The 12,524-nt window shown below is 40.6% G+C and overlaps 1 protein-coding gene across 4 annotated transcripts in view; it reads left to right on the top strand.

The window, feature by feature from the left end:
* Positions 1-12,524, top strand: part of GPM6A (glycoprotein M6A) — a 259,505-nt gene that overhangs the window by 115,819 nt on the left and 131,162 nt on the right. Inside the window, exon 1 of one of the 4 annotated variants that reach the window (XM_065946709.1) lies at positions 11,688-11,712. The exons of the other annotated variants lie outside the window; for them this stretch is intronic. Coding sequence (XP_065802781.1) covers positions 11,688-11,712 — 25 coding nt within the window. Of the gene's footprint in view, positions 1-11,687; positions 11,713-12,524 lie in introns of those variants that run through there. 4 annotated transcript variants of the gene reach the window in all.

Here is a 12,524-nt window from a genome sequence, read left to right as displayed (position 1 = left end):
CCGCTTTGCAGAGAATAACTGTTGTCTTGAAGCAACATAGTAAGATTGTTACCTGCCTGGTCTTTTCTACTTTAGGAAATCTTAAAGTTTTAAAATGAGGTTTTGACAAAATTATGCCCTTTACTAAGCTTTGGACAGTTTATAGTATGAAAACTCACATGTTCTTGGTTACTTCAACATGGTTTATGAGCAGGAAGCTAATACCATGCTTCCCACTGTAACTGATAACAGTTCTGAGACAATTCTACTTTGTGGTCAGTTGGTTTAGGCAGACCTATGACCTGGGCAAGTCTAGAATTGACCCAGGGATTGCTAATCCAGAGTAGTCCCCCAGTCTATCAAAGGGAATCTCCTAACCCCTGAGAAAATCTTTACACACTGTTTTAGGAAGAAAAAAAATCCTATTTGTAGATACTCAGGATAAAATTGTTTTTGCCAAGTGGATTACCTTATGACTCAAGACAGTAATAGTTCATTTCAAACCTAACACTTCAAGACCTGAGGTCTTTCTCTCTTCTTTTCTAAGCAGTTTATGGGAGAGTTATTTATTTGAACTGATGTCACCTTCGAGGAAGGAGGGAGTTTCATGTGTACCGAGTGCCAGCCACACCTGTGCCAAGATTTGTGCTGAATGCACTGGATCCTGCAAAATCCCCCATGAATAGACTTTCTGTTTCTTAGTTTACAAATGAGAAGCAGAACCATAAAGAGGTCACGGAGGATGTGCAGAGCAGGCAGAGCTGCCCTTGGAAACAGACTGCTAAGCCAAGCCCAGCCAGGGCACTGCGCTGACCTCAGTGAGCCCAGAGAATGGCCGAAAGCCGTCTACGTGAGAAAAAGTAATCCTGCTATTTGTTCCCTAAGCCTGGGGAATAAACAGCTATTTGGTTTGCATCTGCTGGAGCCTGTTTCACAGGAGTGGTTTAGTGCTAGAATTAAGAGCACAGGCTCAGAAATCGGACTGCCTGGTCTCTTTGCCCAGCTCTGCCATTTATATTGTTCCCTGGGGCAAGTTCTTTCTCTCCCTCTGTTTCTGCATCTGTAAAATGGGGATAACATTAGTGCGTGCTTGGAGGGTTATTTTGAAGATTCTTGAGCAAACGTATGGCCCCAAATGCTAAGAATTGTGAGTGGCATATAATAGTCCCTAAATGTTTAGCATTGCTTTTCTGAGTTGTATCAGGTGGACGAATCTGCTGCTGTCAACTTGCAATTTCTATATCACTCTAACGCTAATATTTTTCATACAGCACGCTTTACTAACAGTGGTTATATTTATTTTTTAACAAGGGTTATAATTAGACTATTTTTGTACAGTTTTTTGGAAGAACTTTTTCATCTGCTTTCATCACCTACTAAGTGGCTTCAACTGATGAAGGCCTATCTTATGAAGATGTTGGAGGGATAAAATGAGATGATGTACATAAAGCACTTAGCACAGTGTCTGGCACTTGGTGCAGTCAGAAGACAACAGGGCAAGTGTTAATGCATTCATTTTGTATTTGAGGAAATTGAGACAGACCCTCCTTGACCAAAATCATATAGTGGGTAGTGGTACGGAAAGCTCAAAGCAGAATACCTGACAGAATGCCTGCTATAGAAATATTGCAATAAATCACTAATAGAGTGATTAATAACTAATAACTAATAGCCTAGTTAGTTTTAGACTAATAAGACTCTGCATTATATTGTTGCATGATTTGATGTATTTGGACCTGGGGGTTATAATATGGCTTCATTGACAAGAATCTCCAAAAGCTCTATTAAAATTTTTTTTTGGTAATTTTTAAAATCTTTTTTATTTTTTCTGTGTTTGTTTTGTCATATTTATTCATTCTGTTTTTTAGGTTCCACATATAAGTGAAGCAATACAGTATTTGTCTTTGTCTGACTTATTTCACTAAACATAATACCCTCTAGGTTCATCCATGTAGTTGCAATGGCAGGATTTCATTCTTTTCAATGGTGAGTAACATTCCATTGTGTGTATGTACCACATCTTCTTGATCCAGTCATCTGATGATGGAAACTTAGGTTGCTTCAGTATCTTGGCTATTGTAAATATTGCTGCAGTGAACACTGATGTGCAGCTCTATTTTTTGAGACATGAGAAACTTGTTTTTGTTGACTTCCCAAAGGTGTTTTAGATGTCACTGAACAGATTGGACGTTTTGCATTCTCTTCTCTCTGGACCATCCAGAGAAGCTACTTGTGACCACTTGCTTCTAGGATCCAGTTTTGTGTACTATTTCAGCTTTATAGATGTCAGTATCTACCTCTTTTTAGTGAATGTAATCGAAGTCAACATAGTGTTGAAACAAATCTTTTAACAACACAGAAATTCTGAGTGGTCACCTGAATATTCTATTTAAAAAGCAGGGTTTTTTAAGTGGGACATATGATAGCCTTTGTCTCATTCCTGATTTCCTTGTAAATTAATTGCTTCTCTTAGTCTAAGTCTTATGACCTGTGCAGTAGGAATACCAGTTATTCCCAAGATCACAAATGATCAGAAAGATAAAAACGTGCCTAGCATACAGTGGCTGCCACACAAGTATTTATTAAATGCTTTTGCAGATGGTAATGGCAGCCGAAAATTAAAAAACACTTGCTCTTTGGAACGAAAGCTGTGACAAACCTAGACAGTATACTAAAAAGCAGAGACATCACTTTACCCACAAAGGTCCATTTAGGCAAAGCTATGGCCTTCCTGGTAGTCATGTACAGATGTGAGAATTGAACTGTAAAGAAGTCTGAGTGCTGAAGAGTTGATGCTTTCCAAGTGTGGTGCTAGAGAAGACTCTTGAGAGTCCCTTGGACAGCAAGGAAATCAAGCCAGTTGATCCAAAAGGAATCAACCCTGAATAGTCATTGGATGCTGAAACTGAAGCTACAGTACTTGCAGCCCCTTAATGTGAAGAGCCAACTCATTGGAAAAGACCCTGATGCTGGGAAAGATTGAAGGCAAAAGGAGAAGGGGATGGTAGAGGATGAGATGGTTAGATAGCATCACCAACTCAATGGACATGAATTTGAGCAAATTCTGGGAGACAGTGGAGGACAGAGGAGTCTGGTGTGCTATATCCATGGGGCTGCAAAAGAGTCGAACACAACTTATCAACTGAACAGGAAAACTGAGTCAGTTCAGTTCAGTTCAGTTCAGTAGCTCAGTCATGTCCGACTCTTTGCAACCCCATGAACCGCAGCACACCAGGCCTCCCTGTCCATCACCAACTCTTGGAGTTTACTCAAACCCATGTCCATCGAGTTGGTGACACCATCCAACCATCCCATCCTCTGTCGTCCCCTTCTCCTCCTGCCCCCAATCCCTCCCAGCATCAAGGTCTTTTCGAATGAGTCAGCTCTTCGCATCAGGTGGCCAAACTATTGGAGCTTCAGCTTCAGCATCAGTCCTTCCAATGAACACCCAGGACTGATCTCCTTTAGGATGGACTGGTTGGATCTCCTTGCAGTCCAAGGGACTCTCAAGAGTCTTCTCCAACACCACAGTTCAAAAACATCAATTCTTTGGCGCTCAGCTTTCTTTACCATCCTACTCTCACATCCATACATGACCACTGGAAAAACCATAACCTTGACCAGCCGGACCTTTGTTGGCAAAGTAATGTCTCTGCTTTTTAATATGCTGTCTAGGTTTGTCATAACTTTCCTTCCAAGGAGTAAGCGTCTTTTAATTTCATGGCTGCAATCACCATCTGCAGTGATTTTGGGGCCCAGAAAGATAAAGTCAGCCACTGTTTCCCCCTGGCCCCTGGGAAGCCTGTCACTTCAAAGTAGGTATGTCCTCAGCTTCATTGGATGAAAGGTTGCAGAGAAAACACGTGCAACTTACGGCTTCTGCTCTCATTGACAGGCAGGAGAAATACATATTGAAATAGCATTTGTTGCTGGAGAGGGTGTGGAGAAAAGGGAACCCTCTTACACTGTTGGTGGGAATGCAAACTCGTACAGCCACTATGGAGGACAGTGTGGAGATTTCTTAAAAAACTGGAAATAAAACTGCCATATGACCCAGCAGTACCACTTCTGGGCATACACACCAAGGAAACCAGATCTGAATGAAATAGCATTTGTATTGAAATGTTAAAAATGGAAAAAATGTATGATACTTGGCAAATACACATTGTAGACAAAAGATATTGAAATTCAGGCTTTGGAATGGAGGGAGGAAAGACATCAGTTTTCCCTTAATATCTGCAATATCAGATCCTAAAAATAGATTTGCATTCGTCTTGGACATCTGCAGTGGGGTGCTGGGGATGACTGGAGCATCCTGCAGCAAACCTAAAGACTAGTTGCAAATGGATGGATTGTGTGTGGCTGTTGCACAACCAGATGGGAACCAAGGGCTGCTCTCCAGGGCTCATTTACCCTGTGCGCATGGAGCAAAGTAACTTTTAGGATGTAAATTTCTTGTGGTGCTTGAAAGCTTGAGTGTGTCCATCTTCCTTATATATCACATTACCGTGGTATGTCATCCAAATAGACCCTACGTCGTTGCCAGTACAGCTCTTGGGAGAAAGTTTTCTGGTTGTTTCTGGTGCATAAAGGACTTAGCTGTTAGGGCTTCCCTGATAGCTCAGCTGGTAAAGAATCCGCCTGCAATGCAGGAGACCCCGGTTCAATTCCTAGATCAGGAAGATCCGCAGGAGAAGGGATAGGCTACCCACTCCAGTATTCATGGGCTTCCCTTATGGCTCAGCTGGTAAAGAATCCGCCTGCATTGCGGGAGACCTGGGTTCGATCCCTGAGTGGGGAAGATCCCCTGGGGAAGGGAAAGGCTACCCACTCCCGATTTCTGGCCTAGAGAATTCCATGGACTGTATAGACTATGGGGTGGCAAAGAGTCGACATGACTGAGCAACTTTCACTTCTACACTTGTAATTCATGGAGTGTAGATCATGATCAAAGGTGTCTTGCTCAAGACTAAGAACCCCCTAAATGTCTTAAATGTACAATTCACCAAAAAGGAACAGTGCATAGATCACTCGCCCCTCTTAGACAGAGGAGAGGAAGTGTCTTTCATCCTGATGTGCCTGTTGGGACAAGCCTGCTGTGACCTGCCTGAGTCTTGAATTCATATGTACTGGCAGGTGACATTTTGAAGAGAAGTTGTCTGTCTGTGCATAGCCTCTTTCTGAGATAAGAATGTTTAGATTACCCGAGATGCTCTCCAGAAATGTAAGAGTAGACGCCAGTATATTTTTTTGAGCCATGAAAGGACTTGCAGTCTAATGTATAACCAAAAAGACCAGAGTGCTCATTATAAAGCTTAGATGACTTGAATCTGATTTTTCCTCATCATATCTTTAGCACCATGTTGTGTAATCAGCTTTTGCAAAGGATTTTTCCTATCATCTGTGTCTGCAGGAACATTCAAAGCAAGATTTAAAACCAGTATTTCAAAACTCAACACTTCTGATGAGCTTTGCAAGCTCTATGTTAGCCTTTCTGTCTTCGTTGTTCTCTTTCTCTCTCTCTCACACATACACATTCCCATTTTGCTTTTTATTTTTAAGGGTTTGTCATTTGCAGTATCCAGTGTGATGTGTAAGTTTGGACTTAACTGAGAGTTCCAAATTGCTGACTTTTGATTCAAATGAATGGAGCAAAAAAATCCATCTTTCAGCTAAGGTATAACTTATGACTGTTGTCATTAGTGTTAACATGAAGACTTCACTCAAAAATGAAGAAATGGTGACATGACATGTCTTATGACTGTGGTAACCAAGTACTGAATGACTTATCTTCTTGTGAGAGTGGATGTAGATTTAGAAAGACTGAAATTCAAATCCCAGTTCCTTAGTTCACAACCTGTGTCACCCGGAGAAAGTTAACGTAACTTTGAGGATCTCAACTTTGGTTTACAATAAATACTTATAATAGATTTTTCCTATTTTGAAAGGGTTAATTTGGTCTAGATAGTGTTCCTCTTGAATTTTTCTATCTGCCCTTACACTAATCAGTGCTTGTGACAAGCACCTGGTAAAAGAGACATGGCATATGATTACTCATTTTCCACTTGCCAGTTTGTTTTACAGTTTCACTTATGAAATATCTGTATCATTCTGCCTTCAACTCCTAAGCCATGGCATTTCAACTGAACATGTGTATCACGTTTTCTTCATCCATTCACCCATTGGTGGGCACTCAAGTGTTTTACATATCTTGGCTACTGTAAATAATGCTAGGATAAATGTAGGAGTGTATGTTTGTTTTTGAATTCGTGTTTTCATGTTCTTCTGATAAATACCCAGAAGTGAAATTGCTTGGATCATTGTTGTTGTTCAGTCACTTAGTCGTGTCTGACTCTTGTGGACCCCATGGACTGCAGCATGCCAGGCTTCCCTGTCCTTCACTGTCTCCCAGAGTCTGCCCAAACTCATGTCCATTGAGTTGATGATGACATCCAACCATCTCATCCTCTGTCACCCTTTTGTCTTCCTGCCCTCAATCTTCCCCACCATCGGGGTCTTTTCCAATGAGTTGGCTCTTTGAATCAGGTGACCAAAGTATTGGAGATTCAGCTTCAGCATCAGTCTTTCCAGTGAATAGTCAGGGTTGATTTTCTTTAGGATTGACTGGATTGATCTCCTTGCAGTCCAAGGGACTCTAAGGAATCTTCTTCAGCACCACAATTTGAAAGCATCAGTTATTTGGTGCTCAGCCTTCTTTACGGTCCAACTCTCACATCCATATATGACTACTGGAAAAACCACAGCTTTGACTACACAGACCTTTGTAGGCAAAGTCCTGTCTCTGCTTTTTAATATGCTGTCTAGGTGTCATAGCTTTCCTTCCAAGGAGCAAATGTCTTAATTTCATGCCTGCAGTCACCATCCATAGTGATTTTGGAGCCCAAGAAAATAAACTATGTCACTGTTTCCACTTTTTCCCCTTCTATTTGCTATGAAGTGATGGGATTGGATGCCAGGATCTTATTTCTTTGAATGTTCAGTTTTAAGTCAGCGTTTTCACTCTCCTCTTTCACCCTCATCAAAAAGCTCATTAGTTCCTCTTCACTTTTTGCCGTTAGAGTGGTATCATCTGCATATCTGAGGTTGTTGATATTTCTCCTACCTATCTTGATTCCAGCTTGTGATTCATCCAGCCTGGCATTTCATATGATGTACTCTGCATGTAAGTTCATATGCAGTTAATAAGCATCATATGTTAGTTCTGTTAATAATTTTTTGAGGAATATTCTTACTATTTTCCATAGTGGCTGTACCAATTTACATTCTTACCAACAGTGTGTAAGAGTTCCCCTTTCTTCACATCCTTCTCAACACTTGCTGTTTCTTGCCTTGTTGATAATAACCAGTCTGACAGGTGTGAGGTGATATCTCACTGTGGTTTTGATTTGCATTCCCCTGATGATTAGGGATGTTGAGCATCTTGTTGGCCATCTGTATGTCTTCTTTAGAAAAACTTCAATCCAGCTCCTCTGACCATATTTTAAAAATTGGTTTTTCCTTTGTTATTGTTGTTGAGTTATGAGTTTTATACATATTTTGGATATTAACCTCTTATCTGATGTACTATTTGCAAAGTATCTTCTCACAACAGCTTTAGATTTAGTGAGCAATTGTGTCTTCTAGTTTACATGGGGAAAATGTCATATATTTCACAAATATTTCTTAGGCGATGTTTGAAAGGGAAATCATATTTAACATTTAGTACCATATTTTTAAACTCCCATTGATAAAATATTATATGTTTTAATCTACTGAAAATAGAGTGTGGCACCCATAATGTGATGTGATGGAAAGCATGTTAGATGAGATGTCTCATCATCTCAATTTGTAGGTCTTAAATGCAACATAGGGATTTTCCTGGTTGTCCAGTGGTTAAGGCTCCATGTTCCCAATGCAAGAGGCATGGGTTTCCATCCCTGGCTAGGGAACTAAGATCCCACATGCTGTGCAATGTGGTCAAAATGGTTTAAAAAAAAAAAGACATTTAAAAATTAAATTAAAAAAACAATCTAGAAAGCAGAGAATTGCCAATTCTTGGGGGTTCATGGAAGTATATTTTCAAATTCATAAGGTTAATACAATAATGACAACTATATTTCTTTTTCTTTTTGAAACAGTTTTGAATTACTGGTTGTTCAAAAGATTTAGTTTAAATGAAAACAAGACTTTAAAAAATAATTCTAAACACACCAATCAGCCCCAGAAACTCACCTGCCCTCAAACAGGGGGAGAAGGAATCAGGGTGTTTAACGGGTCAGAATTTCCCTTTTGGAAGGTGAAAAAGTTTTGGAGATGGCTGCTCATGGTGGTTGTACAATAGCATAAACGTACTTAATGCCACAGAACTGTCCACTTATATAGGGTTCAGTTCAGTCGCTCAGTCGTGTCTGACTCTTTGCGACCCCATGAATCACAGCACACCAGGCCTCCCTGTCCATCACCAATTCTTGGATTTTACTCAAACCCATGTCCATTGAGTCGGTGATGCCATCCAACCATCTCATCCTCTGTCGTCACCTTCTCCTCCTGCCCCCAATCCCTCCCAGCATCAGGGTCTTTTCCAATGAGGCAACTCTTCACATGAGGTGGCCAAAGTATTGGAGTTTCAGCTTCAGCATCAGTCCTTCCAAGGACTGATCTCCTTTAGGATGGACTGGTTGGATCTCCTTGCAGTCCAAGGGACTCTCAAGAGTCTTCTCCAACACCTCAGTTCAAAAGCATCAATTTTTCGGTGCTTAGCTTTCCTCACAGTCCAACTCTCACATCCATACATGACCACTGGAAAAACCATAGCCTTGACCAGATGGACCTTTGTTGGCAAAGTAGTGTCTCTGCTTTTTAATATGCTATCTAGGTTGGTCATAACTTTCCTTCCAAGGAGTAAGCATCTTTTGATTTCATGGCTGCAGTCACCATCTGCAGTGATTTTGGAGCCCCCAAAAATAAAGTCTGACACTGTTTCTGCTGTTTGCCCATCTATTTGCCATGAAGTGATGGGACCAGATGCCATGATCTTAGTTTTCTGAATGTTGAGCTTTAAGCCAACTTTTTCACTCTCCTCTTTCTCCTTCATCAAGAGGCTTTTTGGTTCCTCTTCACTTTCTGCCATAAGAGTGATGTCATCTGCATATCTGAGGTTATTGATAAAATGGTACATTTCATGTTATATCTATTTTACCACAATAAAGAAATTAATCTCCACTCTCTAAGAAGTGATTGCCATAAGGAAGTTGTGTGCATGCTTGTTTCTCCCCATAAGAGGCTTTTTAGCCTGGATTAGAGGTGCTTCTTTGTATATTTGAAAAATTGGTGTAAATTGCTGTTGTCTTCTTTTAAAGATTTGTACATGAAAAAGTCTACTTCAGACAAAAAAGTTGATCATTATAGGAATCTGTTGCTTTGTTGCAAAGTTTCCAGAAGGGAAGTAAGTTATAGTAACTTTTCCATCTACCTTTGCCCAGTGAAGATTTCTTACAGTTTTCTTTTTGTCTCCCTTCCATATCTTTCCATTGGTTCACATGGTGAAACTTTGGACTGAGTCTGACTTGTGAAGGTGCCAAGGACACTCACGAGGGGATAAAGCTGCCTGTGGTTCAGAGCCTTAGACAAGGAATTGCTGACATGGAATCTCAGACTGACTTGTTTGTTCACTGGTCCAGTCCCTGGGTCTCCCTGAGTCTCAGTTTTTTCCAGCATAAAATGGGGCGAAAACAGCACTTTCCCTCTTAGTTTTGCAAATGGGTTAATGCATGTGCACGTGTGTCATGTGGATTGTAAAGTGCTCTGAAAATTTCAAGTGGCATTATTCTTTCTACTGCTGTTGCTATTAATGATGTGTTTCACTGATGATTCCTGTGGTATTAAATGAATAGAGAATATTAATGAGAAGTGATGCTTCATTCTGTTTTGACTGTATGCCAGGTTATGTCAGCCTGGGGACAAGTGGAAGCAGGGATGCTGCTATGATTTGCCTCTTTGATTTCCCTCATGGTTTCCTTCTTTCAGTCCGTGCCCTGAGCAAGCAGCTCTCTCATGAACCCTTGAATACAAATTGAAACCTATTCAGTGGAGATGAGTTTTTGATTTATTTGAATTATATTTACCTTTGGGTTAAAATCATTTGACTAGAGAAAATAAATAGCGAATGATCGTAGAAGTGAGAAGGCTTAAACATTCTTTTAGGAGTAATAATGAGAAATAAAGTGAAATGTTGTATGAGAATTGCCTTTCTTCTCAAGAGTGGCTTTTGTCATGGTTTCGAGGGTGGTATGGAACATGTTACTGACCCACTTTAAACAATATATGTTAAATATGTGCTGTAATATGAGAAACATATTCTGTGGGTGGTTAGAAGGCAAATTATTTTTCATGAAAGGTAAGGAATTAGTTGTGTGTGCGCACACATATGTGTGTTTCTCTGTGTACTTGCTGATTAAAAGATGGAGACGGAGACAAGGCTTCTTCCTGCCTTTATCTTCTAGGAAGCTTTATGCCCCCTAGAAAGGGGTACTGTTTATTTTCTTCCTCTACTTTCTGTGAAGTATTGAGACTGGTGGATCGTGCCCTGTGACTCAGGAGACTGAAGTACAAATGCTAATTTATTGCCAGACGGCAGCGTTGTGATTTGCATTCCAAATCAGACTGCAGAATCCCATTATAAATTGCTTATCCTGTCGTTCCTTATCTAGAATTTGTTCCTTCTGCTTCCCCAATGACGACCCTCTGAAGCAATTCTCTTTCAAGAGATTCCCATTTCAAATCAGTTTTTGTGGGCGAAAATCATCACGATAGATTACAAAGTCATCCATCGATTTCTTTCTACAGGCATTTCAGTTTCTCTCCCTTCCCTTTAAGAGTCTCATGGCTCTGAAGTGAAATAATGACTTAAGCATATCTTTCAGGCTTAAAGGTTTATACTCCTTCTTTTGAAAACCATACTTCTCTATCTTTTTAAATCTGAGAGCTGTGAGCTTGCAAGTCCTCTCTCCATCATAACCTCTTAGAGATAAACCCTGAGATGGTATAATTGCATCCTGTCTTGGCACTTTTAAATCAAATTAACCAGATACTTGGGGAGGAGGGAACAGGAAAACGCAGTTTCGCAAGGTATCTGACTGGGTGAGGAGTAAGCTTGCAGCATAAAGAACCCACGGGGAGCTGGGCTTTCCCACTCTGGTGGCAGAGAGGGGGAATTGTGGGTTGGTGGTCTGCTTCCTGTTAGGAGGACACCCCTCCATCTGTTCCCAGCTCAGCCTGCTTCCCATTTAAAGCCCAGATTTCAATACAAACCTCAATTTCTTTTCCCCATTTGAAATGCAAAGCAAGCCTTTCGAGTCCTAGAGTCTCTGCCACTGGGATTCAGACCAAATTTCCCCCCAAAATTCTCAGGCTCTTTGCTTTGAATACCTGCTTACAGTGGCGCACAATGGGCAGCTTTGAGAAGAAAAATTGATAATCTTCACGGAAGAGTAATTTGAATGAAATTGCACTTGACAGCCTGTCTCCAAGCAAACAAGAGGCGCGAGGGAGCCTGAGCTAAGCTCCGAGGACTTACCCAAGCCACTGCTGGGGGAGCTTCCCAAGGGAAAAAAAAAAAAGAAATCACTTGCTTTTCCTCCATCTAATTGAGCTTTTGATTAATTCCGTGTACCAGATTCTACTGAAGAAAGGTAGCCATGGAAGAGAATATGGAAGAGGGACAGACACAAAAAGGTACTGTGTGCGAAAGGGTTTATTTGTAACGAAGTCATTATTTTGCAGTTTCCTTGTTTGCTTTAGACACTTGCCAGGAAGGCTAATGAATGTTTCTCTCTTGGAAGGCATTTCTTTTTATTTCCCCTTTAGCCTGTTCCCCACTTGCAGTCATGTCTGGCGTGAACGTTGTCACTATTTGCAAATCTTTCAGATACAAGTACCCAGATGCAGAGTCGAGTATTAGTGATGAGGGCATTGCGGTGTTGGTGCAAGCTGTCCCTTAGACCTGTCTTTGTTAATCTTCATTTATTTCATGTTTTCACGCTTGTCGAGCGGGGTCAAGGGATTCCTGGTGTGAGCCACAAATGTAATATTGGGAGCTAGATGTAGTTAAAAATCTGGCGATGTGACCATAATCACGACCTTTGAATGGACATCTGATAGAACAAAGACGGAGAGGATATTTATTTTCATTGGTGCACCTTTGTTTAAAAAAAAAAAATCCGTTTTTTCTTTGCATGGATGCAGTTGAGTTTTAATAAAGATGGAGCAAAGGTTCATAAATTTTCAGAGCGTATGCTGATGTTAAGGTTTTCATTTCTGTGGAGTTGATTGTCACTAACTTCTGCATAATAATTGTCAAGGATATCTTCAGATGTATTTTCTAAGCCTGTTAGGTATATCTGGCTGTTTAAGTTAAAGTGAAATTGTCCTTTTTTTTAAAGGTTGAAATGGCCAAATATCAGCAATTTTAAATGATTCCAACACTCTAGCATTTGTGTGTGTCTCAAGGGTAGCTTTGGAGGGAACTGTGGCTTTTACCCCAGGAT

The sequence above is a fragment of the Muntiacus reevesi genome, chromosome 10 (genome assembly GCF_963930625.1).
Source record: "Muntiacus reevesi chromosome 10, mMunRee1.1, whole genome shotgun sequence".
Taxonomy (NCBI): domain Eukaryota; kingdom Metazoa; phylum Chordata; class Mammalia; order Artiodactyla; family Cervidae; genus Muntiacus; species Muntiacus reevesi.
The sequence above is the reverse complement of the archived record's forward strand: the minus strand, read 5'-3'. Positions and strand labels throughout refer to the sequence as shown.